The sequence below is a fragment of the Akebia trifoliata genome, chromosome 10, assembly GCF_017979445.1.
Source record: "Akebia trifoliata isolate Shusen 1 chromosome 10, ASM1797944v1, whole genome shotgun sequence".
NCBI classification, from domain to species: domain Eukaryota; kingdom Viridiplantae; phylum Streptophyta; class Magnoliopsida; order Ranunculales; family Lardizabalaceae; genus Akebia; species Akebia trifoliata.
In genome coordinates, this window is record NC_141384.1 from 23,995,549 (window position 1) to 24,011,294 (window position 15,746).

Genomic DNA, 15,746 nt, shown 5'->3' on the forward strand with positions numbered 1-15,746 from the left:
GTGCTACATCATTCTCATTAAAAGCAGGGTACAAGAAGGAATAGCGGGCAAAGAGCCACTCAAGCATTTCCCTGGAAAGTGTAGTAGGCATCAAGTCATCCTTTAAGGCTTCGTTCTGAGCAGCTTGGTCAACGATGATTCTCTCCATATCCGAGGCATGACAACATACCAAATACTCAAATATCATACCATCATGCAAGTCTCTCTCAAGGACGGTCACGCTACGCTAAGCTATCTCAAGATGATCCTACAACTCCCATGAAGGAGAAACTAAGTTCGAAATTCAAAACCAACGACGAAAAAAAAAAGAAAAAAATATCTCAAAATTGCATTGCATGGTTTAAAACGTCGATCATTAAAAAAAAAATTCATCAAAAATCAATCCAAGATTTCAAACGAGCTCCGTGCCACTAAATCAAGGGTTTTAAAAAGGCTAATCCTGTCAGACCCCGTGCTTGGGTAGCCACATCTTACAAAAATCTTCAATCCATCCGGCGTTTTTAATCATCATGCAATAAATTACTTCGGATTCGTGCAAATAAAGGGTCTAATTTATTCTTTGCAGTTCTTTGCAAGCAACTCCTGCAAAGAGGGGCAGCTGTAGACACCCCAATTTGCACGAACCCGTTAGAAAGATTCAAATTTTCTCGAGTTGATTCCGATTTAGAACTCAAACTCTTTGACGGACCCGCATTGCCACTTGGCATCATATTCATGCATACATGCATACTATTTGCATCTCATATCATGCCCATACCTTGTCCCTAATCCACTTTAGACCTATGTCCATCACCCATACCCTCACCATGGTCTACTACCTAGCCCAACCTAAGCCCAAAACCCAATGCCATTCTAAACCCAATTACCCAAATCCATTACCTAGCCCAACCTATACCCAATGCCACTCTAAACCCATAACCTAAATCCACTTCTAGCCCAACCTAAGCCCGAAACAAAATCCATTCTCTAAGCCCAAAACCAAACTCACTCCAAGTCCATTCTCTCACCCCTTCACAAGATGACACATGTTGATACCTCATAAGCCTCCAACACCCAATGCATCATCTAATTGGAGGGTCAACTTTTCTTTTGTGAAAACTCTAGAATGCCCTTCTCAAAAAGTTTAGTCAAACCAAAAAGGTTATTGGGTCTTTGGTAATAATCCATCAAGGTGAGAGAACTTCCCATTATACCCTCAAAAGGTGGGAATCTTCAAGTACATACATGGAGTCCTCCCATTGGTCCATTTCAAAAATATACTTCTACCCTTGCTTTATGAGTTATTTACAAATGAACCAAAGTCTACTTTTCACCTACCACTTCACCTTTACACATGTCATCCTCCTATTCACCCTCCCAAATGTGTTTTTGTTTTCCCATTGGTCCATTTCAAAACTACACTTCCACCCTTGCTTTATGAGTTATTTACAAATAAACCAAGATCTACTTTTTACCTACCACTCCACCTTTACACATGTCACTCCCCCATTCATCCTCCCAAAAGTACCTTTGTTCTCTCACCTCTATTTATCAAAAAACCAAGGATCAAAGCATGCTTTTAGGGTTTCTTCACAAATGTCATCTTTACCCTCATACAAATGAAAAATCCAAAAAGAAATAACCTAAATCTCATGTCCATGTTCTTTATTTTTAGGGTTGGACCACTTTATCCCCAAAAGTTCTCCAAAAACTCTATAAATACCCTCATTTCCTATGAGCAAGGCATGCTCTCAAGCCCCCATCTCTCAACCTAAAACTCTACCAAATTCTCTACTCATCCCTCATCTCCCAACCTTCAACTTTCTCAACCCACCCTCAACTACATCCTTCAACTCTCAAGTTCTCAAGCTCAAGTTCTCTCAAGACTTCCAAAAGGGACAAGGTGGGACAATAGTTATTGATTTTTTTTTTTTAACTTGCATCTTCTTCTTCTATACCTCTCTTTTTATTTTTAGAAGCCTTTAGGATGTAATGGAGAACCCTCCTTCATCCCGAGTAGATTGAACCTCCACCTTGGGCATGGAATGCTTGAGGCGGTTTGGTCGAAAGGATGGAGGTTGAAGCCCTTTTTTAACCCATCCTCATATCATGCATCATAATGTACACTATGCACACACATCACACATGTTAGCTATGATGAAGAAATGTGTAACTCTCTTGATGGGGTTAAAACACTAAGTTTCTAGCTAAACATGCATGCATTAAGGTTATGGATCTAAGGGTATTCCATCCATGGAATTTTTCTAAAATCCTAAACCAACATCTCAACTCATGCAAAAGTGTGTTGACTCCATAGAATGTCTTCTTCCATAAGATATTTCTTATGTCAACACAAACATCAAATCCTCTACTAAAGAGGTACATACACACTATGTGCACCCACCCACTTCATGCATCTCATGCATTCTACTTGTTATTTTAATCTTTTCCAAAAAATGGCCAAATCTAAAGGTAACCACCTTAGGTGGAGAGAATGGGGTGCTTAACACCTTCCTCATTCTCTAACCGAATCTCCTTACCTAGATCTTAGGTAGACCATACATTTTCCATGATTGAGAGTCACTACAATGCCATGAAAAAATGATTTTCAAAAAATTGATTCGGGTGCCCATTCACACCCATTTATAAAAAAGAATGGTGGCGACTCCAAACAACGTAGCATTGAGGTTCAAAAGGTGAACATTCTCATGTCTACAGAAGCATCGGCATACTGAATTCTTTCAAGTTCATCATAAAAAGGAGGATGCATTACTACAAAGGAATTCCTTTGCAACTTCCATAAAATTAACCATAATCCTCCAACACCTCTTAAAGAGTAAAAGAGATAGTTCTCTCCAACCAATCCTCTGATTTAGGATCAAGATTGCAAATTCAATACTGTCAAGAGTAAGTATTGACTGTTTAATTGTGCTCACTTCAAAGATATTGGTCTTCAATTGAATCAATTTATTTAAGTTCATTTCTGTTCTTTTGACTCTGCTCTACATGGATGCATCTTTCTAATAAGAAGCAGAATGTGGTTCCATTGAATGAATGTTGGACACCAGCTTTGACACTAACAATTGTGTCCAACCCATTTTAGCTCATTCTAGATGCAGTTACTACTTAGTATCTCTGTCTATACTTCATAGCTTGGATTCTTGGAATCGTATCAGAAGTTTGGATACCAGACCACCCTCATAATCTCATTGTGCTGTTTTTTTTATAGGTAAAGATGATAATTGTGCTTTTTGGTTAATTCTTATCTCTAGATAGTTTATGAGGAGGCTTGTCCTCTCAGGTATCTAGGTTCTTAATGGGCTTACCCATAATGATCTGGATCTTAGACATTTTATCCACCCAAAAAGTTCATATTTATAGTTACTCCCACTACTACACTGAATCGCTGACCTAATGTGTGAAATTAGACGTTGCAAATTATTTATCAGAATACCACTTTGGTATGTTTAAATCCATTTCTTATCATCAATGCCCATGCAGGTTCTTAACAAATGCATATCTTCGTGAGGAGGCTCCAAACAGCCATGTGGTTGATCAACGTGTTGAATGGCAAGTCGTGAAACTTTTACTTTGTTTCTACATCAGAAATATAATAGTTTCTACTTGGTTGAACCTAAGTTTCTAAGCAATGCTGATTTTTCCATTGTGCATAATACTTGGACTGAATTCATAATTTCTATTGCAGATATTTTGGAGGATTATGGTGCATTAAAATTCTTATTCTTATAATTAGCTTAGTTAGAATTGAATAAAGAAACACATTTAGGAGATTTTGCGTATCATCGGTTTTATTTACTTTGTAGGGAAAGCGTGGTATCAAGAAACAACCTTTCCAACTCCCCGATTTTAGTGATGTAAAATACAAAGTTTAAGGGTTGTTTATGACTATTATCACTTTTTCTTGTGACTTCTATTGTGGAGCATATGCATGTAAAGCAATAAGAGCTATGAATATGTTGTTGCTTTGATGACTGCCCTTCCACTATTTCTATTATTTTATTGTTTCTTGAGATATCTCTAACTCAGTTTGATAATAATAAGCTTTAAAATACTATTTGATCTATATATTCTTGTATAGGTGTTGCAGTTGGGGGTGGGTGGCAAGCGTTGGTGGCTTATATTAACTTAGCTTGTTACTATGTTTTTGGGCTCCCTTTTTTGGGTTCTTTCTGGGCTACAAATTGAACTGGGGAGTTGAGGTAAATCTCTCTTTCATTGCCACATTTGCTTTCGGATAATATAGCAATTGAAAGTTTTTGGAGCATATCAAGTTCTATACTAATGTGTAGTGCTATGGTTGTAGGGAATCTGGGCTGGCATGCTTTGTGGAACTGCTCTATAGACCTTGATCCTCTTGATAGTCATTTGGAAAACTAATTGGAACCAAGAGGTAACCAACATTTCATTCTCTTCTAATGCCTATATAAATCAACCTAACAATTAAAAGCAAACCTCTAGATACATATTTACAAATTGGATGGTTGTACAACGTGATCATCTGCTTTAATTTCTTCAAGTTCTGACCTGAAAGATTTTAGTACTCAAACCATTGTATGGTAAGGTCTGAACCTTTCATTAATTATCACTCTCAGATTGAGCTTAGGAAAGAAAGGTCATTTCCTTCAACATAGGACCCTAGATTTCGATGATTGTTTGGATTATCTTTGGAACTTGATCAAGAGTAGAGGTGCAAGATGAAGGACTCGGTAATTGGTATGCGGACTTTGATTGGTGATAAAGTTGTGATTGAGGATTCAGTGGTCATGGGTGCTGATATTTACCAAGTAAGCCTACTATTTAATTTTTAATTTTTAATTTTTTTCCTTTTGCATATTTGTCCTGTCTTTGTTCTCATGTTTGTGTTTCTTCAACAGACAGATGACATACAAATAAGCTATGGGATGGAGGGGAATGTCATCCTTGTCCCCATTGGTATTGGAGAAGGGTCCCGCATAAGGAAAGCCATAGTAGATAAGAATGCAAGGATTGGCAAAAATGTTAGGGTACCGAACGATACAAAATAATCTTTGAATTTCTTCGTATAAAAATTCAGCAACTTCATTTTATTCTATATTAAATGAAGTGATCTACTTGATCCAAAATATTTGTTTCAGTGAATATCTAAATAATAACAAAGAGTTGTGATGAATGCACAACCATATATATTTTTCTTCGGGATACACAAGGAAAAAGATCTGCGGTTATATGCCCTTACTACATCAGTTGCGTATGATTTACTGCGTGCATTCATCATTATTCAATAACAAATACCTGTTTATGTTTTCCTGTTTTTCTATAAATATGTTATAATGTTATTCTCCCTAAAAACAAATACACAAATGGTATCATTCTTTTTGTAAATCTCATTCTCTGTATTTGCATTTTCAGATCAACATATTTTCTTAATTTGGCTTCCTGACTTTTCATTTTATTTTTTATTTTTTATAATAATGTTTATTCTTAGCTTCTCTTGCGTGTCTAACTAATATCTTGTGTAGTTGATATGGGGTTTCTGTATTTTTGTAGATTATTAATAGAGACAATGGCCAAGAAGGAAACAGGAAAGATTGTGGGTACATTATTAGTGGGGGAATAATTATTGTTCTAAAAAGTGCAGTGATCCCAGATGACAGCATCCTATGACGAAGAAAATTTCATTCCTCGCAATTCACGTTATCCTTTGGATTCGTTACTTAAAATAAGCGAATGTGTAACTATCAGAAAATTAATTTTTTTGGTAGGATTTTAATTCTATATTTTGGGAGCAAGCCGATGTCATCATCCATATGTCATTAGTGAATAATATTATGTCAATAAAGGAAAGTTTTAGATTTCTTTGTATATTGTTTTAATTTCATATTTAACATATCAGATGTTATTTTTGTGCAGATAACAAGCATGCTATGGTTAGTAGGTTAGCATTAGGAAATGGGCAACCCTCTTAAGAATTCCAAGAACCTGAAATTTTGTTAAAGAAAATGAAAAAAGAGATATAACAGTAAATATCCACCGCAAAATCCCTTAAAAGTGTCGTTCGACAATAAAAGCCATAACGATAAATATATCCGTTGTTGTAGTAATGAAGTTGACAATTTTGAAAAATTGTTGTATTCTATAATAAAAATGTTGAACTTGACACTGTAAAAATGATTCAGATTTATTTGCTTTTTTATTGTTTTTTAACTTCAATAGTGTATATATATATATATGATAGTTGTGAAAATTAAGAGTATATCATTCTCCATTTCTAAGTTACAATAGAGTATTGTAGGAAATTATTGCACTCATTATTTAAAAACGTAAGTATGTGAAGAAGGGCTGAAAAATGTAGTTTGAATATTTCAAAAACATTATAACAAAATATATCGTTGTAGAAGAGTTAAATGATCAGGATCATATGTTCCCTCATGAGTCATTCAAAAGTATAACTAGAAATATCCATCTCTAATATAAGGGATTTCTATGTGTTTCCTTAGGACACTTATTAACAAAATCCTTATATTAGAGAGATTCTATTGTCACACCAACTTTTGCTTAGGATGTTCTTAGTAAAAGTGGGTGTGACAATAGAAACTCTCATTTATAAGCATTCAAATGAAAGATACCCCTCGAATTGATCTTGAACGTTTGGTCGTTTATATTTTGTATTATTGTATAAGTAGAATTTTGTTTTTTAGATTATGAAGGGTATAATAGTTATTTGACAATAATAATTTCTCTTCTCTTATCTTTTAATCCAAACAGGGTGAAGAGAAACTAGTCTTCTCTTCCCTTCCCTTAACGAGTTTTTCTTCCCTTCCCTTCCCTCAATCCAAACACAGCGTATAGATCGACCTCTTCTATCACGCCGCCACCGCCGCCGCCGTCACTCATCGTCGCGCCGCAGCAGCTCCTCTTTCTCGTCTTCACGCCGTCGCAGCAGCTCCTCCTCCTCCTCGTCACGCAGCCGCCGCAGCAGCTCCTAGTCGTCACGCAGCAGCAGACAAAACCCTAACCTAGAACCATCTTCTTGTTGAGAACAGACCTATTTCCTCAAAACCAAAACAAAACCCTAAACTAAAACCATCTTCTTCTTGAGGACAGACGGCTGTGGGTACTTTTACCTGAAGAGAACCTTTGATCAGCTCCTCCTCCTCGCGAAGATCAACTACACAGTAGCATCTGATCGGCCCCTAGTTTACACCCTGCAACACTCCGCGGCATATTTGCTCAGAGGTACGCTCTCAATACCATCTCTTGTCTGTGTAGTTTGAGTTTTATATAATGAAACATTAATTTTGTGTAATTTGATTTATGGTTTCAAAACATTACTTTTGCTGATACTTTACTTCATAAGCTCTGTTGTTCTTCTACCCTTAATTACCTTTTTTTTTTTTTCCTGCCTTGGCTCTCTGTTGTCCATTTTATATCACAATTGGTTTTTGTTCCAAAACAAGCATAGTTTACTTGACAGGATTGCATTGTTCTTTTATGCACGTGGTTTACTTGTGGTGGTTGTAGAATTTTTTGGGCTTGATATGCTTTTGATCTTGGATTTTTTTTATTATATGATGTTCTTTTATGTGTGTTGATTATTTGTGGGTGTTATAGAAATTGTTGTTTTTTTTTTCTTTTTTAAAACCTTTGATTAGATTTCATATCTACGTCACTGTAGAGAATTCTATTTTTTTGTTACTAGATTGAACCTTGGATTCTATTCTATTTATATATATATAGGGAAATGTTCAGCACCCTAAGTTTTACCACACACTTTAACAAACGTTTTTTGTCCTACATGGGTTAGAAGTTTTGGAATGAGTTGATTTTTTGTGAGGATGATCTCTATGATTAGAAGATCATCCTCCCCAAAAATCAGCTCATTCTGAAATGTTTAGCCCCATGTTTACACGTTGAAAAATCGTGGACCGTCCATTTTTTGTAAATCAATTTTGATGGGGTTAGAAGTTTTGGAATGAGCTGATTTTTGGTGAGGATGATCTCCTCACCATAGAGATCATCCTCACCAAAAATCAGCTCATTCCGAAACTTCTAACCCATGTAAGACAAAACGCGTTTGTTAAAGTGTGTGGTAAAACTAAGGGTGGCGAACGGGACCCATATATATATATATATATATATATAGGGTCAGGTTCAAAGGACAACTATTTCTACACACATATAGACAACGTGTTTTGTCTTATATGGGAAAAAATGTTTGGAATGGACTGATTTTTTGTGAGGATGATCTATGTGATGAGGGGATCATCCTGGCAAAAAATCATCCCATTCCAAAACTTGTAACCCCATCAAAATTGATTTACAAAAATTGGACGGTCTATAATTTTTCAACAAAAATTGGACGGTCTAGAAGTTTCATAATGAGCTGATTTTTGGCAAGGATGATCTCCTCACCATAGAGATCATCCTCACAAAAAATCAGTCCATTCCAAACATTTTTGCCCATATAAGACAAAACACGTTGTCTATATGTGTGTAGAAATGGTTGTCCTTTGAACCTGACCCATATATATATATATATATATATATATATATATATATATATATATATTGTCTCTTTGAATTGCTTTCATAATAAATCAGGTCCAAAAAATTCTGGAGTTTTACTCTGGCATTTTTTATGGACTTGAATTCAACTCTCTTGATCTTTGTTGTGAAATGAATTTTTTTTCATACAGTTATTTCAGAAATCTAAGCTGTTGATTGTTTTGCATGATTCTTAAACCATTGTTTTGCATGTTTGGTATCAAACCCAACTCACTAAAGGTTTGGTATTGAGAGCTTCTATTGACACACCAACTTCTACCCTTTATTTGGATCGAGAAAAGTGAAGAGAAAAGAAACTCATAAAAAGAGAGAGAGAGAGAGAGAGAGAGAGAGAGAGAGAGAGAGCAGTTTCTTTCCATCTTGTTTGATTTAACGATAGGAAGCTTAAGTTTAGAGAGAAAAAAAACAGTAGAATTATAATTTTTAGGGCTCTGTGTGCGTGTGTGTGCGTGCGCCCGTGTGTGTGTGTGTGTGTGTGTGTTTAACACAAACATGTGGGTTGTGGGTAACCATACATGGAGTTTCTTCATTGGTGTTTCTCACTAGTTCTTTAGAAAGTTGAATATCTTATTTTTGTAAATTGCAGGTCATCTGTTCGATTAAATTACTGAGTGAAATACTTTGAGGATATTCAGAGAAATAAAGAAAAAATGGGTAAGAATGGAAACAAGAAGGGCTTATCGGCTCTTGCTTCTGGATTTCATCATAGAGCAACATCACTTAGAGAGGAAATCACTGGTAGAAAGCAATTCAGAGGAGGAGGCTCCAACAGTGTCAAGTCTATCTTGAAACTGCAACATTTGCAGAATCTGGCATTATGGGCTGGTGGGGAAGCTTCTATGCCTTCTTTGGGTGCTCTTTTTGGACACCGTTTGGCCGCTTGTGGGGAGGCTATGGGGACTCCACTTGATCCGTCATTTTTTCCTTGCCAGAGGTGAGACTCTTTTTGTATAGTAGTTTAATCTTGATTGAATAAAGTAATTAAAAAAGTCTGGATACTCATGTATTAAAAAAAAAAGTAATTAAATTTTCAACTTGATTGAAATAGTTTAGGATCTTGGATGTTTGAAGTAGTATAATGTCTGAGCATTTGTCCTTGTGTCATTATTTGATTTGTACTCCTGTGGGGAGATTTCCATTTCTATATACACTTCGAGATATGGACTAGGAACTGTTGAGATTTATGTTACCTGGTTCTTGGGTTCGCTCCGTTCGAATTTGGGTTTGCTACTATAATATTGAACCCGGTAGCATAGGTTGAGATCCAATTATTTCATCCTGGTCTTCACATTGACAGGGTACTCTTTTTTTTCATAAAGAAAAGGGTAGCTATAAGAGTGAAGTGCAGGGTTTCGAACCCAAGTCCGTGGTATTACCAACTCACCAAGGTGGCAACTTCACGTTGGTGGGGTACTTTTTGTTTGATAAGCAAGTGGGTTAGTGGTAAGTAATTAGCAGGTGAAAGCTTGTTTTGAACGCAGGTCATGGGCCTCATGGAAATATTACTCACAAATTTTAACCAATTTGGCAAGTTAGTACCTTTTCTTCAAGCACCTTTCGACTCGAGTGAGTAAATATATGTAAAAGCTCTCTTGCTCACTTCGCATACCCTTTCTCTTTAGCTTCCTTCCTTTTATAGACTTATTGGCATTAATCTCATATGGTATGCTTCCAAGATTCTTACTTTGATTACCAACAATTTGCCTCAGTTCTTAAACACGATGCTTTTGAGGTGTGGCAGTTTGGTCTTGAAACCTCAGTTCCCATAGCTATACTCTGTTTCATCTAAACACTTGCCCATCAATGATTTCAAGATCCAATCTGGGAATCGCATTTGCAATTCTAAGAAGCTTTGGAGACTCTGGAATCATGCTTATGGATTTGAATCTCTTCCATTTTTATCAATCTTGAGGTGGCTGATCAGGGAGTTGGCGTCAAGGATGAGACAATCTTTTCGGTGAAGTCCTTTTATCTTCTCATTGTCTCATTCTAATTCCTTTCCTTAACAACGTCTGTGGTTTGGAGGCCAAATTCCTCGTCAAAGGTAGCTTTCCTCACTTGCTCTGTTGGACAGTATCATGTCTAGGGCATAATTTCAGTTAATTTTTTTGTTATATGTAAGGCTAGTGGTGAATCTGTCAATCACTTGCTAATTTATTTTACCTTAACTCTTAAGGTATGGTCCCAGTGCTTCCTTGGTTCTACCATTTCTTTCTTTCAAAGTTGAAGATTAAGAGCTGTCTTTGGAGGGAAAGGACTTATTGCACCTTTTTTTTTTCTTTTGTCGTGTGTTTGGGGATTTGGAAAGAGATGAAATGATGAATAGCCAAATTTTCAAGGTCTAGGAGCATTTCCTGCAGGAAACTATAATCTTTGTTATGGGATTTTATTCTTCTGGAGCAAGTCTCTGTATATTTTAAAGGGCCTTTTTCATGAACTTTATATATGGGTGTTCCGTTATCCTCCCCCCCCCCCCCCCCTTCCCCCCCTTTTGTGTTTTTTTTTCTTGTTTTCTCTTTGACAGGTCTTCTCGACCTTCCATTACTTGCTCATTTCTTCTGTAATAAAATTTTATTTAAAAAAAAGAAGAAGCTGAAAGCCAAGATTTCCATTCATAGATGTTACTACTTTTTGGTGTAGTAGGTCTTTTATTTTATTGTTGTAAGCAATTTAAATATTTTAGGGGCTTTCTCTTTGAAGATTTCTTGTATAGGTGGGAGCTTGTTTGTAAAAGGGTGATCCGTTTCTGTTTGTATCTTTCTTCTTTAGGACAGCTTGTTCTCCTTTTAATAAATCTTTCATTTATCTTAAAAAAAAGTTACAACTTACTGTTCTATTTTCTTCATGATTTATAAAGGGCTATGTTAGTTATGCATGCATGAGAGAAACCCAAAAGGATCAGTTGCCTACATACAAGGTCCTTGTTATACAGATTGGGTTATGTGTATTCTCTTAATGTATTGTTCGAGTGAGAAGTATACCCAGATACTTAATTCTCTATGCACAGTGTCGAGGTATTGACGTTATATGCCTACTGATGCTAGTGCAGTAGATCGCAGGGGTATGCAATATTATAATATATTTAATTATATCTTGTATTTTGCGTACTTGAAAATTTGTCTTCCCTTATCTTACAATGATTGTTAGATATTGATATTGTACGAAGAATCAACTTTGAATGAAGAATCTAACTGCAAAGTTGTCCAATTTTGAAATTTCGATTTGGTTTTGCATACACTAGTGCTTAGTACTTCACCACCTTAATTACTTATTCACTGTTCTACAGATGTGAGTCAATTCTTCAGCCCGGCTATAATTGCACTGTCCGAATCGAAAAGAACGAAGCCAAGACGCGTCAAAGACACAAGAAATCAAGCATTCCTACCCAAAACAATGTGGTCTATACATGCCACTTCTGTTTGCACCGTAACCTGAAAAGAGGGACCCCAAAAGGTCACATGAAAGATATACTTCCTTCTAAACCAAAGCCAGTTTCTGAATTAAAGCCTGTCTGCACCACTAATGAGAAGTCTGCCTGTTCTTCGAGAGGTATAGAAAGCAACACAGAGATTAATAAGAAGACGGAGGAGATAATATTCCTGTCTCAACCAATATCAGTTTCAGAATCAAAACCCAACGATTCTGTTATGCAACCTGTTGAGAACAGTCCAGCAACTCCACCGGAGGGAATTCGAATGACTTTGTTGGATAGAAAAAGGAGAAAGAAGAGTGGGTCTGGATCTAACAAGCGGGTTGGAACCGAAAAGGTATCTGCCAGAACAGATTCAGGAAATGGGGTTCCTGGGTCAAGTAGAAAAAGGAGAAAATCTTGGACAAGTTTGAAGGAGATTGCTGAGAACAGTTTGCGTGATCACAACCACAACATAACTAATTTAACGATCCCTTTCTTTATATGAAAAAAATGTATCCCTTTAAATTATAGGAAAATTTGTCAATTCTATGTACATAAGAACTTAAAAAAATTTGTTTCTTCAAAACCAATAATTGTTTACAAAAATATTAAAATCATTCATGATTTGAAGGAAATCAAAGGATCACATTGTGATACCATTTTGGGTTATTGTTCTTTCTGTAATCTGAGTTCTTTTTTCGAAATACAATTATTTATCCTTTTAAGAAGTAAATCTGCCATCGTTGCGCCCACATTGGCAAGCCACTGACCTCATGAACTTTACGCATGAGATTCATTTTCTAGGGAAAATGGTATTCTAAGAAAATATGCATACGATCACTTGTTGTAGTTGACATTTTTTCGGAAAACTATTTTTCTGTTGATTTTCGTCCGCCATCATACATACAATTACAACTGTTAGTCGGGTTTGAATCAGGTGAATCTCAAAACCCGACCCATATATCATAAACCCAAGCCCCAGCTCTAGTAATCATTTTTCACAACTGAGGATATCATGGATATTTCCCATAATAGGGACAACTTAGAAATATTGCCAAAAGAGGTGAAAGAAATTGTGTAGGGCTATCAATAGATCTGGTTCGGATTATTGGTACTAACTTAGAATATGGATCGAGGATTTGGATTTCGATATGGATCCGATTTAGTAATCTATTTCATTATTTCTTAAACAACCATATTCTTAATAAAATGTAATGAAGTAAATAAGTTGTATAGTATTTTGTATACAAATCAATTTGATCCGATCAGATAACATTTAGATTTCTATTGGGAACATCGACCACTTGGCATCCTCCACCGCCCCATGGCATTTCCAAACAGGCTTTTAGATCTGATAACAACCCAATCTGACAAGAGTCCGACCCAATTCTTATTAATCAGTCCCGGGTCTGATCCGATCATTATTGGATTGGTCCAGATCTACCCGATCCGGTAACCCGACCCATTTCTTACCCTACCTCCCTAGTCAAAGAGAGACGTCTACAATCTTCTATGTCTGTGATGAAGCAGAAATGGACCCAAAGACAGAAAAGCTGGTGAGAAGAACAACAATGGTGGCCACTGTAACTGCTTCATATTTCCTCCTCACTTCTGACTATGGCCCCCAACCCAATGTCCTTGACCCTGTAATTATTTATTCCTCAATTTTTTTTTTCTTTCCCCCCTTTTATTTATTTATATTTCCTGTTCTGGGTTCTATCTAATTTGTTGGTATCAGTTGATTTTGTGTTTCTTATATTGATATTTCCTTCACATCTTAACAATTAGACATTCTGCTTTTTTTTTGTAAACCATTTTTTATGAGGTTAGAAGTTTCGAAATGGGCTGATTTTTTGTGAGGATGATCTCCTTACCATAGAGATCATCCTCACCAAAAATTATCTCATTGCAAAACTTCTTCTAACTCATGTAGGACAAAACATGTAGGGCAAAACGTAGGATAAATAGTAGGGTGCCGAACATGCCCCTATATGTATATATATAGGTTGGGGATATAAAGTAGAAAATAAATGTGAAAGAAAATAACTTTTGAAGAAAGTAATTTTTAGAAAGTATAAAGAAGTTTCATTTTGTTTTTTAAAATATAAAAATTTTTATTTTTTCGACTTTCAAAGTTAAAGGTTACTTTTTGTTAATTAAATTTATTCTAAGGGTTCATAGATTATGCTTTGAAATCATCTCTCTATTGAAAAACAAAGAAAGTGGCCAAACCTCTGTCTAAACCACCAGAACATTGGAATAACCAACAACTGGATGATACGCAGCACCTTAAAATATTGATGCTAAAAGAAATTTTAGAGAACAAGTTAACCCATAACATCAAATTACTTGAGAAGGGGAGACAGAAAGTTACACAAATGCAATTGAGATAATCAAATTCTATGATTGACCATCAAATTGACTAAGGAAAGGTTTCTGTCGAAAATATTATATATATCAATTGAAATTTGAGACAAGTAAATACCCCAACTTAGGGGTGTGCCCATGTAAATAGAAATATAGAGAGGATCTTTATAAATTATCCCTCCTTAAATATTTGATGTCAAGAAGACAATAATACAGATATAAAGGGAGCCTTTAAAATTTGAATAACAATTGGAAATGGATTTTGCGAAATTCTCTTAATTCTAAGATATGAAGATCGGTTGAAGATGGTCTAAGAGAGATTTAAAACTTGGACGAGCCTAAGTCAAGCCAAGAGAGCCAGCATTGACTCAGGAGATCCAACAAGAACTCGAGGGAGGTTTAAAACTCGGGAGAGTCCAAGTTAACTTGGGAGAGCTAATGAAAGCTTGAGAGGTTTAACACTTAGAGATTACTGAACGAAATTCGATATTTTTGTTCAAATCCGAATCTAAATACAATTCAGATCTTACTAAGTAAAACCATATCCAAATCACTTTGCTTTCACTTAATCTGGATCTAGATCTGACTTGAACCAAAGTGTTTGATTCGGGTCGAGTCATGTTGGATAATTCTGGGTCATTTGTCTTGAAAATGATATTTTAAAAAGTCTAATACTTTCTAGAGCAATATTGCATTTGGATCTAGTTGGATATAGGGATAGATCCGTATCCGACCCGGATGAAGGGACATCAAACACATTCAACCCATTATTATTTATTCAAATCGACTTTAAGGGTCCAAAATTGTTAAACTCGAATTTTGGATCGCTCAAATTTTAGATAAAATCTAACCCATTTTATGCCTTAAAAATCTTGTTAGAGACTGAGATGACTTGCCAATATCGTTCAAGAACGGTTGAGATATTCAATATGAATCATCTAACACAAAATGTCTTATTTGACGCTCGAGATGATTCGGGTGATATTTTAAAAATCTTGGCCGATATAATAAAACTCGGTCGGATAAATAATTTTTTGTATTTTTATTAAATTAATTAGTTTTCGTAAGGTTGGGGGTATTAAGAAATAAAGAAGTGCATTTATAAAAAAGTATCTTCGATAGGGTCCATTAAGTATAAAAGAATATCCTTCTCTCGCATGAGATAATGAGATAGACTCATTCGAGTTATCATGGTATATCATTCGTGAATGAGACAAGATTCTTTTTCAAGGTTTAAAGAATAATACATAATTTTTTTAACATTATGTGACTTGATTATATGATCATAATTTGATCGACAAATAATTCTATTTATCTTGCTTTGGCTAAAGCTGGACCTATATCTGATTGGTCAAATATGTTATATTTTTTTACAATTAACGGTCTTAGACCTATGTGAAAAAATGTAATGGTCAATCTATCA

The 15,746-nt window shown here is 35.6% G+C and overlaps 3 protein-coding genes across 3 annotated transcripts; all 3 read left to right on the plus strand.

The window, feature by feature from the left end:
* The first annotated feature begins 4,301 nt into the window (after positions 1–4,301).
* Positions 4,302–5,833, plus strand: LOC147393364 (inactive glucose-1-phosphate adenylyltransferase small subunit 2, chloroplastic-like). Its single transcript, XM_086456669.1, has 4 exons — positions 4,302–4,390; positions 4,593–4,784; positions 4,875–5,003; positions 5,527–5,833. The coding sequence occupies exons 2-4, from the start codon at positions 4,695–4,697 to the stop codon at positions 5,641–5,643; spliced, it is 336 nt and encodes a 111-aa protein (XP_086312795.1). The 5' UTR covers positions 4,302–4,390; positions 4,593–4,694; the 3' UTR covers positions 5,644–5,833.
* Positions 5,834–6,745: 912 nt separating this feature from the next.
* LOC147393365 (uncharacterized) lies at positions 6,746–12,704 on the plus strand. Its single transcript, XM_086456734.1, has 3 exons — positions 6,746–7,215; positions 9,131–9,478; positions 11,831–12,704. Exons 2-3 carry the CDS (start codon positions 9,195–9,197, stop codon positions 12,459–12,461), a joined length of 915 nt encoding a protein of 304 aa, XP_086312860.1. The 5' UTR covers positions 6,746–7,215; positions 9,131–9,194; the 3' UTR covers positions 12,462–12,704.
* Positions 12,705–13,488: 784 nt separating this feature from the next.
* On the plus strand, positions 13,489–13,760 carry LOC147393366 (uncharacterized). The gene has a single exon (XM_086454951.1). It carries the CDS (start codon positions 13,489–13,491, stop codon positions 13,678–13,680), a length of 192 nt encoding a protein of 63 aa, XP_086311077.1. The 3' UTR covers positions 13,681–13,760.
* The last annotated feature ends 1,986 nt before the right edge of the window (positions 13,761–15,746 follow it).